The following is an 18,940-nucleotide window of genomic DNA, read 5'->3' as shown; positions in this document are numbered from 1 at the left end:
ACAAGTATTGAAATAAATACTTGAGATTGAACTAACCCACAGAGTCTAAGGATACTTTGTGCCCCGTTTCCTTGTTTGCAGTTTTAAGAGACACCCTGCTGCTTATTGAGAGACAGTCTGTAGTTCTGCAGACCTCCACTGACCAGTTTTTCTCCTCCATCCTGTCTGCCATGGATAGCCTGACTCAGACCACACACCCCAGTCCAGTTGAATAGAGAGAAGAAGATGATGTGCGGACCAATGTGTGCAGTTTGTACAAAGACTGTAAGAGATGCCGTCATCAATGGATGATTTATTTTACTTTAGAATTAACTTATTTCTGACTTCCTTCCAATAGTACTGTTTTGATTGCAAGGCTTGAATTGTAAAAGCACAGGGGACTTTTTACATTTCTAAATACTGTTTTTTAACACATTTTTATCACTTGCAAGTAATAGTAATGGTCCACTGATTCATTCCAGCTAAGTGACTCTGTTGCTTGAATACCTGTAAAAAAACACCAATATAATAAAGATTACCACTCTGCCTCTCAATTTTGAATGTCTACATAATCCTGGGGCAGGTTTGCCATCAAAAATATCAGACCCTGCAATGACAGCTTACTTTTTTTTTAACTTATTCCACTACTTTTGCATACTTTTTTTAACCTGTAGCATGCAGACATTTACAAATGTACGTGTACTGTATACAAGGCTTATATACTCAATAAATATGACCTTAACTCTAAACAATGACCACTTTCATAACTAACACAAATAGGTTTCAGTCTTACAAAAGTAAAAAGTGTGCACCATCGTTGGTCCAACCATGGGTTTAATAGTTGAATAGTAACCTCAAACCTGAACAATTAACAAAGTGAAAGATAAGTTTCATGAAAGATTCATAAAAACACAGTCTCTCATTTGTGAAACCATTATTCTATTTGTGAAAATGCAATAAAGACACATTTCACACTATTTTCAGCATATAGACCACATTAGACCAGGTCCAGATCAAAAACCACTGTCCCAACAGTAAAGCCAACAAACTATTTTAATCAATCAGGTATTCATAATGGTGATACTTACTGTGATTATATTGTTCAAATAATAAATAATAGCACTGATAGCATAAGTGGCTCTAACACAGGCAACAATAAAGGCTATGGAAAAGGTGTGCAAACTGACAGTGACGGAAGCTGTGGCAAAAGTGGACCATGACCAGATAGAGGAACGGTAAGTACAAATCATGACTTTTATAGGAGGTTTCCCAATTGAACAATCGATGAAGATGTGTTTAACGTTTCTCAAGAGATAAAATAACCTTTTTACTTTTTAACTGTTATGTAGTGAGAAAGACAACCTTTGCCCATTTGGAATGAGATGGAGAGACGGGGTTTGACATGAAAGAAAAGATGTTAAAAAAATGTCCCATTTTTGTTCCTTTACTTTCAATAAAGGTTTCACAAATCAGAGACTGTGTTTTTATGTATCTTTAGAGTATGTAGATTAATCCAGTCCAGATTTGAAAGGTATAGGCAAAGTAGTTTTGGATCTGGACCTGGACCTTTAGCATTTTTACATATAGAATAAAAGTTACACAGATACAATATTAGGTGTCAGGTAAAGCTGATGTCTTACCTAAAATGTCTAGAAAGTTTTCACATCAAGAAGTCAAGAAGAATCGGAGGCTGGTGAATCGGAAGCCAACTTCAGTGTCATCACATCTAGTCGAACGGTAAATTTGAATGCTAATGTTATATTAGAACATTTGGGCAGTTTGGGCAGCTGTAGCTCAGGAGGAAGAGCAGTCGCCCACCAATCGGAAGGTCGGTGGTTCAATTCTGGCTTCCCCGGGCTACATGTCGAAGCGTCCTTGGGCAAGACACTGAACCCCTCCCAGTGTGCCACAGGGGGTATGAATTTGTGTGAATGATTAGAAAAAGCACGTAGTTAAGACGTGCTGTGTGAGTGGGGTGAATGCAGCATGTAGTGAAGCGCTTTGAGTGGTCAGTTAGACTAGAAAAGCGCTATACAAGTACAAATCCATTTACCATATTTGGTCCGTTCTAGTTGTCATTTTACACCATATATGAGACTTGTTTGGGTGTATGGCCTTAAATATTGCTGATGTGTACATTTGAAAAGCTGGCACTGCAAACTGCTAATGGTAGTATGGAGCCTCCGAGAGGACGTTGGGGACTTTTTTTGTGCATTCCCTCGCAAAAGTTGTTCCTCGAGAAAACTGGTTACATGCTGCCATTCCGACATCTCGCCATTCCGACATTGGCCTCCAATTGTCGGAATGGCGACACTTATTTTTTTATCAAACGTCCCGTCATTCCGACACTTTTTTCCTCCTATGGTCGGAATGGCGGTATGTTTTTCTTTTAACATACCGCCATTCCGACAGTTCCTTTTAATAGCCTATTTTTTTACCCAAAACATTTTGCACTAATGATATGACGGCGCAAATATGCCCTAAAGTTTGGCGCACAAACTCTGCACATGCAGAGGCCACAGCCTCGCAAACAAACTTTAATAATCTATTATCAAAAACCCCTGAAATTTAAAATATAAAAATACAGATATTAATGTAACTCTGGCGAGACTGAAACTGATTAAGCAGAAATACAGTGTCAGTGAGCTGTAACAGCAGCCAGCTGGAGCGGAGCTCTCCACAGAGCCAATGCGTCTTTTGCACGCTGTCATCATATGCAAAAGTAATAATTGCAATTACAGATATCACGGCTACTGCACAGGACACAGTTGCGAGCACTCTGCCTTGCCTTGCCAATAGAAGAGGAGAGAAATGACAGCATAGAACGTGTAAAACACAACAAAATGCAGTAAAAACGTTTATTCATATTATTCACGTGATTTATGAATACTCGCTCCAATTTTGGGAAGCGCGGATGGGCTTTGCGCATTTGGCACAAACACACAGCCGTTGCGCAAGGCTTTATACAGCCTGTTGATATCTTAAGGACTTAACTGGTCACATCTGGGAGTAAATGTCATGTAGAGATTGTTTTTACATGACATTACAGCTGAACATATAGCTTTCATCCACAAACCAACGTGGGAGAGCCCGAAGACGCATGTGCCAGACGCACATAGGCATGTGTAAAACCAATTTTGACCACTTCATGCTGTTTATTTGCTTTCTTTTAGTTAACTTTCGTTTCTTTTGGATTCTTATGCGTGCTATGGGGCCGTTTCGGTCCATGTTTGTAAGCCTTTTTTTCCTGGTTTAAATTTTCGGAAGTTGAAACAAGTGGCATTGGAGTGTGTGATTGAAAACCACCGCGAACTGCTTCTCCTCCTCCAGTTGCCCAGACTTTGTGTTTTTAATAACGCTTATCTGTAAACATGTGTTAAACATATAAATTGCATGAACAGAAAGAAGGGACTCGCCTGTTGAGTAACGCACATTTCCTTATACGGAAAGCCTTGTCGGAATGGTGGGACGTTTGAATGTCGGAATAGCGGGATTTCGGAATGGTGGGATTTCGGAATGGGTGTTGCCACCCGAGAAAACTGCGTGAGGTTTCCCACAAAACTAAAAGGCTAACGTTCTTATTCCAACATAAATGCCGAATTTTTTACCAATATTTTATATAATTTACTTTATGGTTCCATTGTGGCTGTTGTCTGGTTCAGCAACTATTAAAAAAAAAAATCCCCTACGTCCTTTCGCGCCTGTTTGGCTAGACCAGTAGCAAAGCTGTAGTGTAAAAAGCAATGTTGCTGCAAGCCGACAGAGAAACTGGTGTTGGCTTGCTAGCAAGCACAACACGCCAGTTTGGATGGAGTTCATAGAGCTGTCATTAGAGCCAATATTTTTAAAGTGATGGTAGAAGTGATAAAGTGCTTCTTGTACTCCCTGAAGTATCAGGGAGTCCAGAAATGGGTGCGAGTTCCAGTGACAGATGACTGATATGATTACTTTGAATTCATTCAAGAGGTAATTCAAGAGGTTCAGTGGAAATTATGTTGATTTGGCAGCTTCCATTAAATGAAGCAAGCTTAGTTTTTCTATCTCAAATGTTTCTCCCTGTCATAAAGTTATTTTGGCCAGTAGGAATCTGCAGTTCCATGTCCAGCCTGTTTATTAATGTCCATATGTCCTTGATATCTCCCGTCCTGAGCCTGAGGGACTGTGGAAAGGAACGACTCCCTTTTAACAGGAAGAAACCTCTGGCAGAACCAGAACCAGGAAGAAACCTCTGGCAGAACCAGAACCAGGAAGAAACCTCTGGCAGAACCAGACTCAGGAAGGGTGGCCATCCGCCTCGACCAGCTGGGGTTTGAGAAGACAGAAAAGAGGGAAAAGAGGGGGGAAAAACACCATAACACCATTCAAAGGATATCTGTTGGAACAGGGAAACACAAGTTAATAACCACAATAATGTCACATGTACATAAAATCAATTGTGAAATTAAACAGGGGGAAAAAGAGAGCAAAGTGAGGAAAGGTGTGACAGATGAGGTCCCCCAGCAGTCTAAGCCTATAGCAGCTTAACTATGGGATGTTTCAGGATTACCTGAGCCATCCCTAACTATAAGCTTTATCAAAAAGGAAAGTTTTAAGCCTAATCTTACTTACTCCAATGTGTGAGGAAGATTCTTCATTTACAAGAACAAACTGGAATCTATCAGATAAATATGACTTAAACCAGCCTAATGCAGTTCCTTTAATCCCAATAACATGTTCAAGTCTCTGTAACAGAATGCTGTGATCGATCGTATCAAATGCAGCACTGAGATCCAACAGGACAAGCACAGAAACAAGTCCACTATCAGAAGCTAACAGGAGATCATTGGTAACTTTCACCAGTGCCGTTTCTGTGCTATGATGCACTCTGAATCCTGACTGAAACTCTTCAAACAGATTATTTCTATGTAAATGATCACAAAGTTGAACTGCAACTATTTTTTCAAGAACTTTAGACAAAAAGGGAGATTGGATATAGGTCGATAATTAGCCAACACTTCAGAATCAAGAGTAGGTTTTTTAAGTAAAGGTTTAATTACAGGAACCTTAAAAGTCTGAGGTACATATCCTATCAACAAAGACCGATTGATCAAATCCAATATGGAAGTGTCAATTAAGGGGAAAACCTCCTTGAACAGTCTGGTTGGGATTGGGTCTAAAATACAAGTTGATGGTTTAGAAGAGACTATTGCTGTTGTTAGCTCAGAAAGATCAACTGGGCAGAAGCCGTCTAAATACAAATCAGGTTCTAAAGATACTTCTGAAGCTGCTCTACTTGATGATACATCAGTGATAATAATGGGAAGGATTCCATTAATCTTCTCTCTCATAGAAACAATTTTATTGATGAAGAATCTCATGAAATCATCACTGCTGAGAGTTAAAGGAATACATGGCTCAACAGAGCTCGGACTCTTTGTCAGCCTGGCAACAGTGCTGAAAAGAAACCTGGGATTATTCTTATTCTCTTCTATCAATAATGAATAATAAGCAGTTCTAGCTTTACGAAGTGCTTTCTTATACGTTATTAAAGTATCTTTCCAGACTAATTGAGACTCTTCTAAATTAGAGGAACGCCACTGTCTCTCCAGCTTTCTTGCAGTCTGCTTTAACGCAGCTGTGAATTATACCAAGGAGCCAACCTCTTCTGACTGATTACCTTCCTTTTCAGAGGGGCAACATTGTCCAGTGTTGTACGCATTGAAGCTGTAGCGCTGTCAACAAGAGAGTCAAGTATTGCTGGAGTAACATTTAGGTAGCTGTTAGTGATGTGTCGTTCGCGAACGATTCGTTCGAGATGAACTAATCTTTTATATGACTCGGGAGTAACGAGTAGTCTCAGTGAGTGATTCGTTCGTTTTCACGCAGTACCCTTCCTCCCCATATGACAGGCGGCAGCTGCATAAGCTCAGTCAGCAGGACAGGAAACAGTTTTGTTTCGTTCACGAGTCAACTCCTCGGGTTATGGCTCCTTGCACAGGAAACAGTTTTGATTCGTTCACGAGTCAACTCCTCGGGTTACGGCTCCTCGCACAGGAAACAGTTTTGATTCGTTCACGAGTCAACTCCTCGGGTTATAGCTCCTTGCACAGGAAACAGTTTTGATTCGTTCACGAGTCAACTCCTCGGGTTACGGCTCCTCGCACAGGAAACAGTTTTGATTCGTTCACGAGTCAACTCCTCGGGTTACAGCTCCTTGCACAGGAAACAGTTTTGATTCGTTCACGAGTCAACTCCTCGGGTTATAGCTCCTCGCACAGGAAACAGTTTTGATTCGTTCACGAGTCAACTCCTCGGGTTACGGCTCCTCGCACAGGAAACAGTTTTGATTCGTTCACGAGTCAACTCCTCGGGTTATGGCTCCTCGCACAGGAAACAGTTTTGATTCGTTCACGAGTCAACTCCTCGGGTTATGGCTCCTCGCACAGGAAACAGTTTGGATTCGTTCACAACTCAAATGTTGGCGGCTGGCGGCTAAAAACACTGCAGATCAGGATGTAGCCTAGCGACAGGATGTCAATAAATGATGTGGAAAGGAAGCTCAAAGAAGGTCTTTACAGCACAAAGACAAAGCAAGGCAAGTGTGATATTTGGAGAAGTTTCTCAATTGTCCGTGAATCTCTTTATTAATGGCCTATAAAATGACGTGTTTTCTCCTGCGGGACGGGAGAAGACACAAAATCAATGCATTTCTATTATTGTGCATAAATTCTCAAAGTTTTGCGGCTGCGGCTGGGAGCAACACACACATTGCGGTGGTAATGGTCAGCGGGAGCGGGGTGAAGAAAACAGTCCTGCACAGGGCTCTACTGTGGACTGAGAAACGAAGGAGGAAATGAATGATGTCTGATTTGTGATGTTCATTCATTTGTCATGAAATCATAATTAATTAGTGGTCTTCGGTTCTTGTAGATATGTATAGTGTTGTTGTGTATATAATGCCTGAAGTGTGTAAATAGATAAATGATAATGTAATAATGTGAATAGATACTTTTGAAAATTATATCAACATATTGATTTTGTGTTATACTCTACCATAAAATGATATACTACTACTACTAATAATAATAATAATAAGACACAATAAATGCACTGTGTAACATTTTAAGGAACTTATTGTTACTTTTTTTCTCACTTGTGTTACTAATTGTCAAAATCAATGTGAGTTTTACATTCCCTTGTTCTCTACCAGCTGTCACGTGACAGGGCTGAACAGATCGTTCTCGTTCGTTAATTTGTCACGTGACAGCTACTGAGTCAGTGTCGGGCTTTAAACAACAATGGCAGGGAGGACACAGACACAAGTCACCTTATTGTGTATTTGCTTTCCCAGGTTTTCACATGGTTTGAATTGTTTGTGGCATTTTGTGTTTTGTACTTTGTCAGCTCAGCTGAAGCAAACTATGTTTCCTTCAGTGTTAAGTGTTTAGAACCGTGGCCATTTTGTGCAACGCCCACAGTAGGGCTACAGCGCCACCTGCTGGAAAAATGAACGAAATGATTCGTTCAAAGATTTGTTCAATTTACTGTTTGAGAGTAAATGATCCGATTCAGCCAAAAGACTCAAAGTTCCCAACACTAGTAGCTGTCCTCTGTCATATCTGCACATGGCAGTGAAGAAAAGGATTGCGAAAGCTTTTTTTTTTTTAAATCGCTGCTAACTGACCCAGGGTCTGTTGTTGATCTATTTTAGACAGACATGCCGTCTCCCTCCCATCTTACAAAGCTCACCAATCAGAAGTGACATGCTACTCGTGTTTTTTTACATTAACGTATTTTGAAATGGCTTCAGTGGAACCACAAGCAGAGTTAAGGGATTTATTCCCCCCAAAAAACAGCACGGCGTTAATTTGGGAGTATTTCGGATATGAGGCTGTAGACGAGCACCAGAAACAGGTACAGTGCAAAACCTGTCGCGCTAAAGTTGCCACATCTAGTGGAAACACAACAAATTTATACCGGCACTCGAAAAATCACCACAGACATTTGCACGAGGAGTGCATGGTGAAAAGTCCGGTGAAAAAGATTCTCAGGCCCATTGTAGCAAACAGGCTACAATTACAGCATAATTTGCCAGTGTAACTCCATATGAGAGGAGCAGCAGAATAATGACTGCCATAACGCGCTACATTGCTAAGGACATGGTGCCTGTTAATACGGTCACCAAAGAAGCACTTGCTGAAAGCACATGGAGACACTTTTGCCTCAGATTCTGCTTATATGGACAATGTTGGTGCAGACAGTGTTGAGACAGATGATGTATGTGCTAATGACCCATCAAGTACTTCTGTTGGTCAACAAAGTCCTCCTAAGATGAGGCAGTTAATGGACATGTGTAGCTCTGTTATTGCCCAAGTTCAAGCAGCTGGAGTTTCTGAAAATATTGTGCAGTCTTTAACTTGTTCAATGGAAGAAGTTGTTAATGATGTCCATTTTCAGGCACAGGATGCTGTTCTTAAATCTTTCATCTGAGGTGAATGAACAAACCTTAAACAAAGTCAGATAATGTTTTGAGAACATAGAAAATCCATTTACACACCTTAATACTGAAACAAAGAGGCAAAGATATTTTGAAAAAAAAAAAGGAAAATTGTTGAACCAATAGAGTATGTTCTTGGAGTACGTTATGATACACGTTTGGATAAAACCACAGGTGTATACAGTCAAATTCCTGTTAATGACAAATTTATGTAAGTGTCTATTTTAGGAACTCTTGAGTCATTGTTTATAATGAATTCAGTTCCTGCTTTCAACAAGTAAAGTGTCATGAAGATGGGATATATGGAGACATCAGTGACGGTTCTTATCTCAGAAATCATTCATTATTTTCAGAGCAGGAACATGTACTCCAAATCCACTGGGACCCAAAAGGAGTTTGTAACAGGGTAGACCTGTATCAGTAATGGATTGGGTGCATTTGGTGTGACACTAGTGGTGTGGGTGTGGCTTTACAGAGTGAGGGTGTGTGCAGTGATTTCATGGTGATGGCCTAACCTGAAACATGTGTACTGGGCAGGACTTCAGCCAGCTTAATTACCCTCACACAGACTGTCCTTTAGTCTCCATCTGCTCTTCTCTGTGACAGTGTGGTGTGTGACGTGGGCTGGACAGCGGTTGGACTAGAAGCAACTACAATGGCTGAGCAGTAACAGAGCCTTGCAGCCACACAGTGGAGTGCAGCAGTCCCCAGCCAGATCCAGCCTGCTGAAGTGAAACCGGCCATTCACCGGGCCACACAAGAATCCACACCTTCAATCATCTCCCTCTAGTTTCTCTAAATTAATTTCCATTGGACTCTATTAACTTTTAAATATTTATAGATCGAAATAATAAAGGACTCATTTAAAATTATACCTCTGTCTTGTTGTTGTCTTGCCCACTATCCACTGGCTGATCAATCGCTCGGACTGAAAAGAACACTTTACAACTGGTGTTGTCGGCAGGACTGACCAAAAAAGAAACCCGTAGTGGGCAAGGCCAACATGACTGATCAAAGTGAGCCTCAACCTGGTCCTAGTCAAGAAAATCAAGTTGCAGTGTCCAGACCAGTTGGTATGGTTCCTAGGTTTAATTTGATGACATCTAAGTTTAGAGGAAGAGACTTCAGAGTAATCTGAAAACCTTTTCTTTACAAGGAGTCCCAAACGATTTGAGAGCTGAATTAACACTATGCTGTCTAGAGGGAAAAGCTAAGAGACAGATTTTAATTTTACCCCCAGAGAAGCACAACACAGCTGAGCTGATTTTTTTGGGGGGAATTAGAGAAGCTCTATGGGGATAGAGCCACTGCCTCAGTTCTGCGCTCTCAGTTCTTTAATGCCCACCAAGAGCCACATGAGGACATTAGTTCTTTTGCATTGAGACTGCAGGAGGACTTTCTTAGGCTCAAGAAAAAGGACTCAAGGGGGTATCAGAGATGATGATGTGTTTCTCTGAGATCATTTGCTTGAGGGGCAGTACTTGGGACATCATGTGTCAGCAGAGGGGTTCTCCCCAGCCCGGCTCAAGGACTGTAACCAAGAACGACAGAGGAGACAAGGTTGCAACAAAAGTAATACATTTATTAATAAAAAGAAGGCAAAAGATCAGTATCAGTAGTCAGTAGTGTAGGCATGTATGGATGCGCCTGTGTGTGTGAGCGTGCAAAACAAAAACGACACAAAAGAGCAAAACCGCGGCGCGGCATCCTCCTCAAGCGGCATGCATGGAAAAGGGGACCCCAGTGGTCAGCCAGATTGAGAATAAATACGCTCCACCGGGCCCAGGTGTAGCGCATTCATTTATGATAGTCCCGCCTCCGCTGAACCTGGAAGACACAGCAAAGACCAGCCAACAACCAGCCGGAAACACCCTGACATAGAGGGCTTTTGTCTTAGTTGTCGTATACAGCTGCCAGCAGTCGAGGCCTGGGAGCTGTACTGAATCAGGTGCAGGATGGAAAAGAGGGTAATTGCATTTGCAAGCTGGGCCTTTCTTCTTAAAAACGTAGTGTCTAGCCTTTCTTTTCCACTTGTAGCTCTGAAAAAACGAAGTGTATGGAATAGCCGTTCGGCCTCCCCATTCGGCATGAGGAGTAGTTTCTCCAGGAGGCGGTTGAGCCTCCGGAGGGGCCCATCGTGGATATCATGAAAAAGAAATTTGGGGACAAAAGTCTAAAGTATTTAAATGTATGGATAAATGAGCTCAGATTCCCAATAGGTGGATCCCTTAGTTTTAAGAATACAGAAAAGTTAGAAGAAAAACTGAAGCAAAAAGAACAAGAAATGAGAAGAAATTTCTATTAAGAAATTAGAAATTATGGAAGTTCAAAAAGAATGTTAAGAGATGTAGAAAGCAGAAGCAGAGGCACAAAGTAAAAGATCAATGCAGAAGCAACTTCCCTTTGCTTACAAAAAAGTTGAAACCAATAACAGACAACTTCCACATACACAAAGAACAACAGGACAGGGACATGGCCGTTACAGGAACAAAAAGAGAATTCCAAAGTCTGTTTTGTTTGTGGCCAATGCGGACACTGAAGGTGGTTGGGGGTTGCCAGAAAGAGATGGACTTCTGCTGAGAAGCCCAACCAACTTGAAGCCCAACCAACCAACTAGCCTAGTTAGCTCTATTAGTCGTCCCCTTGCAGATCCCGAGCAGCCGGGACTTAAGAGTGGCTGGGTGACTGTCAGGAAGAGGAGTCATAGTCCTAAAGTCAAGCCCGTGGTTCACCATCAACCTGTCCACGTTTCAAATAGATTTTCTCTACTCAGCAACACACCCGCTGAGGACAAAACCCTGGTAATTGGCAGCTCTATAGTCAGAAACGTGGCATTAGCAACACCAGCGACCACAGTCAAATGCATTCCAGGGGCCAGAGCGGGCGACATAGAATCCTATTTAAAACTGCTGGCTAAGGATAAACGTCCATCCCAGTTTGGAAGGAGCGGCTCTCATTTCTAGAAATATGGACGAATTTATTAGTCATCCATAAACATGACAACCCAGGGTTGAGACCAGGATGCAGAGTTGTAGTCTTACACACTTCTCTGCGGCTTCCCACCTATTGCTGCCCCCCCTCAATCAAAAAACACAAAAGGAAAATTTAAAACAAAAACTTTAACTGAACAAAAACTATTAAATGTGGTTTGCTGAATATTAGATCTCTCCTTTGGAAGTCTCTGTTAGTGAATGATTTGATTTGTGATCATCATATTGATATATTTTGTCTTACAGAAACCTGGCTGCAGCAGGAGGATCATGTTAGCATTAATGAATCAACTCCCTCTGACTATTTAAATGTTCATGTTCCTAGAACCACAGGTAGAGGAGGAGGAGTGGCAGCTATCTTCAGATCAGGGTTACTAATCAGTCCTAGACCCAAGATTAGTTTTAGCTCTTTTGAATCTCTGATTCTCAGTTTTTCCCAAAGTGGAAATCACAAAAACCTCTTGTGTTTGTTGTTGTGTATCGTCCACCTGGCCCTTATTCTGAGTTTCTGTCTGAATTCTCAGAGTTTTTATCCCAGTTAGTGCTGAGTACAGATAAAGTCATTGTAGTGGGTGACTTTAATATTCATGTAGATGTTAATATTTTGACAGCCTAAATATTAACTTTAATTCTATATTAGACTCTATTGGATTTTCTCAAAGTGTTCACAGACCTACTCACTGCCTTAATCACACCCTTGACCTTGTGCTGACTTATGGCATTGAGAGTGAACAGTTAACAGTGTTCCCTCATAACTCTGTCTTGTCTGACCATTTTTTAATAACTTTTGAATTTACATTACTTGACTACACGGTTTCTGAGAAGAATTCTACATATAGAAGGTGTCTATCACAGAATGCTGTAACCAGATTTAAAGAGTTGATTTCATCATCCTTTTCTTCACTGCCATGTGCAGATATGACAGAGAACGGCTACCTAAATTTTACTCCAGTAGAACTTGACTCTCTTGTTGACAGCACTATAGCTTCAATGCGTACAACACTGGACAATGTTGCCCCTCTGAAAAGGAAGGTAATCAGTCAGAAGAGGTTGGCTCCTTGGTATAATTCACAGCTGCTTTAAAGCAGACTGCAAGAAAGCTGGAGAGACAGTGGCATTCCTCTAATTTAGAAGAGTCTCAATTAGTCTGGAAAGATACTTTAATAACGTATAAGAAAGCACTTCGTAAAGCTAGAACTGCTTATTATTCATTATTGATAGAAGAGAATAAGAATAATCCCAGGTTTCTTTTCAGCACTGTTGCCAGGCTGACAAAGAGTCCGAGCTCTGTTGAGCCATGTATTCCTTTAACTCTCAGCAGTGATGATTTCATGAGATTCTTCATCAATAAAATTGTTTCTATCAGAGAGAAGATTAATGGAATCCTTCCCATTATTATCACTGATGTATCATCAAGTAGAGCAGCTTTAGAAGTATCTTTAGAACCTGATTTGTATTTAGACGGCTTCTGTCCAGTTGATCTTTCTGAGCTAACAACAGCAATAGTCTCTTCTAAACTGTCAACTTGTATTTTAGACCCAATCCCAACCAGACTGTTCAAGGAGGTTTTCCCCTTAATCAATACTTCCATATTGGAATCTGTCTTTGTTGACAGGATATGTACCTCAGACTTTGCTGTAATTAAACCTTTACTTAAAAAAACCTACTCTTGATTCTGAAGTGTTGGCTAATTATCGACCTATATCCAATCTCCCTTTTTTGTCTAAAGTTCTTGAAAAAATAGTTGCAGCTCAACTTTGTGATCATTTACATAGAAATAATCTGTTTGAAGAGTTTCAGTCAGGATTCAGAGTGCATCATAGCACAGAAACAGCACTGGTGAAAGTTACCAATGATCTCCTGTTAGCTTCTGATAGCGGACTTGTTTCTGTGCTTGTCCTGTTGGATCTCAGTGCTGCATTTGATACGATCGATCACAGCATTCTGTTACAGAGACTTGAACATGTTATTGGGATTAAAGGAACTGCATTAGGCTGGTTTAAGTCATATTTATCTGATAGATTCCAGTTTGCTCTTGTAAATGAAGAATCTTCTTCACACACCAGAGTAAGTCATGGAGTTCCTCAGGGTTCTGTGCTTGGACCGATTCTTTTTACTTTGTACATGCTTCCATTAGGTAACATTATTAGACAGCATGGCATAAATTTCCATTGTTATGCTGATGATACTCAGCTGTACCTGTGTATGAAAACCAGATGAAACCAATAGGTTGGTCAGACTACAAGCCTGTCTTAAAGACATAAAGACCTGGATGACTCAGAACTGTCTGCTTTTAAATTCAGACAAAACTGAAGTTTTTCTCTTTGGACCTGAGCGCTTCAGGGAGAAATGGTCTAGTTATATAGTTACTCTAGATGGTATTTCCTTGGCTTCTAGTTCTACAGTGAGGAACCTTGGAGTTATTTTTGACCAGAATTTATCATTTGACGCACATATAAAACTGGTTTCTAGGACTGCCTTCTTTCACCTTCGTAATATTGCTAAAATCAGGAACATCCTGTCTCAGGGTGATGCAGAGAAAGTAGTTCATGCATTTGTTACTTCAAGATTGGACTACTGTAATTCCTTATTATTGGGCTGTCCCTCATATTCTCTGGAAAGCCTCCAGCTGATCCAAAATGCTGCAGCCAGAGTTCTGATGAGAACTAACAGGAGAGATCATGTTTCTCCAGTTTTAGCTTCTCTTCATTGGCTCCCTGTTAAATTCAGAATAGAATTTAAGATTCTTCTCCTCACATATAAAGCTCTTAATGACCGAGCTCCATCATATCTTAAAGATCTCATTGTACAATATTTTCCTAACAGAGCACTTCGCTCCCAAACTGCAGGTTTACTTGTTGTTCCCAGAGTTTCTAAAAGTAGAATGGGAGGTAGAGCCTTCAGTTATCAGGCCCCTCTCTTGTGGAATAAGCTGCCAGTAAATGTCTGGGAAGCAGACACCCTTTCCACTTTTAAGATTAGGCTTAAACTTTCCTTTTTGATAAAGCTTATAGTTAGGGATGGCTCATGTAATCCTGAAACATCCCATAGATCAGATGCTATAGGCTTAGACTGCCGATGGGACCTCATCTGTCACACCTGTTAGCCCGATTTTTTCATTGGAAGCTCAAGAACAAGCTGGAGAAATCGTTTATTAAAAAAGTATTTATTAGTGATCACAAGTAAAGTATATTGCAGCGCTGGACTCGGAGTGCCAGAGCTCCCGCAGGAAATCCGTCAGGCCGAGCCCCGATATCCGGAAACATGTTATATTTATATTCAGCTTTATCTCACAGAAGTTGTACTCACACTTGTCAGAGTATAATTGGCCAGTTTTGAGTGGCATGATCAGGCCAGCTGCTGTCCTTGTTATGTTCTTTGGATGTGATAAACAATGTGTGTGTGTGTGTGAGTGCTGTTTTAGGCGTGGATCTAATGTACCAGACCTATCTGCCCTAATAGAGATGTTTTGTCTGACCCAGTTGTTTAAGTCCTTCTAAGGTCTTGGACCATTTAAGGTCATCGATTGTGCAGTATGAGCAGAGTGGAAAAGTACCAGCTAGGAACAGAGGTTATTTAGGAAAATACAGAATATGAATTTATAATGTCTAAGAACAAAGTCAATTATAACACACCCTCACTGCTCTCTTTTTCCCCCTGTTTAATTTCTCAAGTGATTTTATGTACATGTGACATTATTGTGGTTATTAACTCGTGTTTCCCTTTTCCAACAGGTATCCTTTGAATGGTGTTATGGTGTTTTTTCCCCCTCTTTTCCCTCTTTTCTGTCTTCTCAAACCCCATTTGGTTGAGGCGGATGGCCACCCTTCCTGGTTCTGGTTCTGCCAGAGGTTTCTTCCTGTTAAAGGGAGTCGTTCCTTTCCACAGTCCCTCAGGCTCAGGACGGGAGATTGGACTGAAGACAAGTTTCGGTGCAATCTGTTGGTTTCCTTAGCTAGGATATTAATTTTTTGAATTGGCTCTATATGAATGAATTGGATTATTTTTTAATTAATTAATTGGATTTAATTGGATTATGATTACTATTAATTGAATTCCAATTGGCGTGAATTGGCTTGAATTGGACTATTTTATTCAAGTGCCTTGAGATGACACTTGTTGTTGAATTGTGGATGGAGAGGAAGGTACTACACCACACTCACAGACACATGATGACCACACTGATTCACAATCTATAGAGAGCTCTCACAGCACACATGCAATTGTCCTAACATATGTTCATTACACATCTGATAATTTCAAGAAATTTCCAGAACACACACTGAACATTACAGAACAAAACACTGTATTATTATTCGACTCAGGAGCCACACATTCTGTGATTTAAAAACTTCAGAATTCACAAAAAACTAAGTGGAAATAATGTGTATTCTATTGGTTCATCAGGTCAAATAATTAGAGAGAACATGACCACCCCACTCAAATGTGTAGATGAGTCATATTATAATTGGCTTTGTTCTTAGACATTATAAATTCATATTCTGTATTTTACTACTGTTCCTAGCTGGTACTTTTCCACTCTGCTCATACTGCACAACAGATGACCTTAAATGGTCCAAGACCTTAGAAGGACATAAACAACTGGGTCAGACAAAACATCTCTATTAAGGCAGATAGGTCTGGTACATTAGATCCACGCCTAAAACAGCACTCACACACACACACACATTGTTTATCACATCCAAAGAACACAACAAGGACAGCAGCTGGCCTGATCATGCCACTCAAAACTGGCCAATTATACTCTGACAAGTCTGAATACAACTTCTGTGAGATAAAGCTGAGTATAAATATGAAATGTTTCCGGATATCAGGGCTCGGCCTGAGGGGAGCTCTGGCACTCCGAGTCCAGCGCTGCAATATACTTTACTTGTGACCACTAATAAATACTTTATTTAATAAACGATTTCTCCAGCTTGTTCTTGGGCTTCCAATGAAAGAATCGGGCTAACAGTCACATTCAAGTTTCCAACATGCATTCTTGCTCTCTGAAGTCTGTTCTATTAACCTGATGGACAGGGACTTGATGTGCAAATTAGGCCTCCGTCTAATCTCAACCCCAGAAGGCGTCAGAGTTCTCAGACTATCTGACCTGGCACCAAATGCTTCACACACCTTTGTCCACCACACCCCGAACATGACATATGCATATCAATGGCAACTGCAACCACTGACAACCTTTCCTTAGTTTGTTTCAGCAAAAAACACAATTTCAACAGCCTCAACAGACTTCGTGGCCAAAGAGGACCTGCAGTGTACCTCCCATGTGTCACCGGAATCTGACGAATCATATGAGGAATGCTGGTTAAGGGAGAGGTTTGACAAACTCACATTGACTCACATTTATTCTACACAACATAAATATGCTGTGTCAGTGTCTCTCACACCAGCTCAATGGAACATGTACATCATGGACCATTCAGTCCCACACATCCCACTAGCAAATAACACATCGGATAGCTGGGAAGATTTGAGCCCAGTTATGAAATTGTGTAAGCGTGTGGCCAAAAGGCAACAAACATCTGATAGATCTATTATTTTTTCACCTACACTGCAGTGCAACTCAAAAAAGGTGACAACTTTTGTGTGCACACAAAGAAGAGTCAACAGTAAGTATGACGTTAACCTTGTCAAAGATTGTGAAAATGTTGTCATCACTCCAAAACCAGACTTTAAACCTTGCAAGGCTCAATATTCACTTAAAGAATGATGGTATACTATCAATGGCTTTTTGTTTGAGTCTCTTAAGGCAGCAGGAGTAATTGTTCCACGTAACGATTCTCCAATACGCACGCCTTTGTTTCCTGTCAAAAAATCAGAGGCAAAGATCAACCAACAGAATGGCATTTTATGCAGGATCTGCAAGCAGGTAATGCAACTAACAAATGCAAAATTCTTTTCAGTGGTCAACCTTTCAGACACCTTCAGTGTTCCAGGTCACCCAGGAAGCTAATTCTGGTTTGCTTTCTACTTCAACAGGAGGGGCTACACATTCACACATCTGTGCCAAGGATACTGTGAAAGTCCCACCATTTGCACTGAAGCTCTCAGACAGTCTTGAACCCTTTGTTCTCTCCCCAGGCACTGCTTTGTTACAGTATGTTGATGACCTCATGATCTGCAGTCAGACCAATGAGCAGCCAACACAGACAAACCCTTGAAACATCTGGCTAAAACTGGTCACAAAGCCAGCTTGTCTAAACTTAAATTTGTCCAGGGAAAGTTGTCTTCTTGGGTCATGTCATCACTTCTGAAAGGAAGACTCTTTCACCACAAAGAGTTGATGCAATTCAGAACCTTCCAAAACCCATCACAATTTTCTTGGTATGTGCTCTTACTGTAGACGGTTCATTTCTAACTATGCCATTCTTGAAGCTCGTCTCCCTCATTCATGGCAAAGGCCTACAAGCAAAACATAAGATCACATGAACTCTTGAAGCAGAACAATCTTTCACTGAACCAAAACTTGCCTTACAAAGCACTCCAACTTTGGGCCTGCCTGACCCTACCAGACTCAAACCGTTCACTCAAACAGTAGATGGAAAAGATGGATGTACAACTTCTGTTTTGTTGCAGGATCATGGAAATAAACTACACCCTGTAGCCTATTTTTCTTCAAAACTGGACCCCGTGGCTGCAGGTCTCCCAAGATATATTCAGATATGTGGTGGCAGCTGAAAAGGCAGTTATGGCCTCCAGAGATATTGTGGCCTATTCTGATGTAACTCTACTGGTCCCACATGCTGTGTCCACGATTTTACTTGAACAAAAGACTTCTCACCTCACCACAGCACGATGGCTACGATACAACAAAACACTTTTAGAAATGTCTAACATTACTGTCAAACGCTCTAATGTATTAAACCCTGCCTCTCTCCTCCCCACACCAGATGACGGAACGCAACATAACTGTGTGCTGTCCTCCAACAGGTTTGCTTGCCAAGAAACACCATTAACAAACCCTGATTTGGTTCTCTTTGCAGATGGATCAGCTTCACGTGACCCACAAATTGGTCACAACAGAGTTGGTTTTGCTGTTGTCACTAATCATGAAACTCTTCTCTCCAGTTCACTCCCCTCTCACTATTCTGCACAGGTGGTAGCTTTAACAGAGGCATGCAGACTAGCTAACAACAAAGCAGTAACCATCTAATCTGATTCCAGACACATGTTTGGGTTGTCCAGGATTTTGACACTCTGTGGAAACAGACAATTCCTAAAATCTGAGGGCAAACCCATTCTCCATCTTGACCAAGTCGCAGCGCTTCTTGATGCCATTTTACTCCCAAAGTCAATTTCTGTTTGTAAATGCCTTGCTCACACTAACAACACAGATCTTGTCTCTGTAAGAAATGCAAGAGCGTATGCTGCTGAAAAAGAAACTGCACTCCCAACCCACTATAACTGATCCTTTGTTTGTAACAATTCCTGTCACTATTCCCACCTCTCTTACAGCAGTACAGTCTTTTGCCAC

General features: G+C 41.0%; 1 protein-coding gene across 2 annotated transcripts in view; it reads left to right on the top strand.

The window, feature by feature from the left end:
- Window positions 1-842, top strand: part of cep68 (centrosomal protein 68) — a 29,281-nt gene extending 28,439 nt beyond the window's left edge. The window contains exon 8 of one of the 2 annotated variants that reach the window (XM_072391612.1): window positions 82-842. In XM_072391612.1, coding sequence (XP_072247713.1) covers window positions 82-215 — 134 coding nt within the window. In that variant the 3' untranslated portion in view covers window positions 216-842. The remainder of the gene's footprint in view (window positions 1-81) is intronic. The other variant, XM_072391611.1, reaches the window with a different exon arrangement.
- The last annotated feature ends 18,098 nt before the right edge of the window (window positions 843-18,940 follow it).

The sequence above is a fragment of the Leuresthes tenuis genome, unplaced genomic scaffold (assembly GCF_036924035.1).
Source record: "Leuresthes tenuis unplaced genomic scaffold, fLeuTen1.0.hap1 SCAF_8, whole genome shotgun sequence".
Taxonomy (NCBI): Eukaryota; Metazoa; Chordata; class Actinopteri; order Atheriniformes; family Atherinopsidae; genus Leuresthes; species Leuresthes tenuis.
Note: the sequence above shows the minus strand (reverse complement) of the source record. Positions and strands in the feature narration are given on the sequence as shown.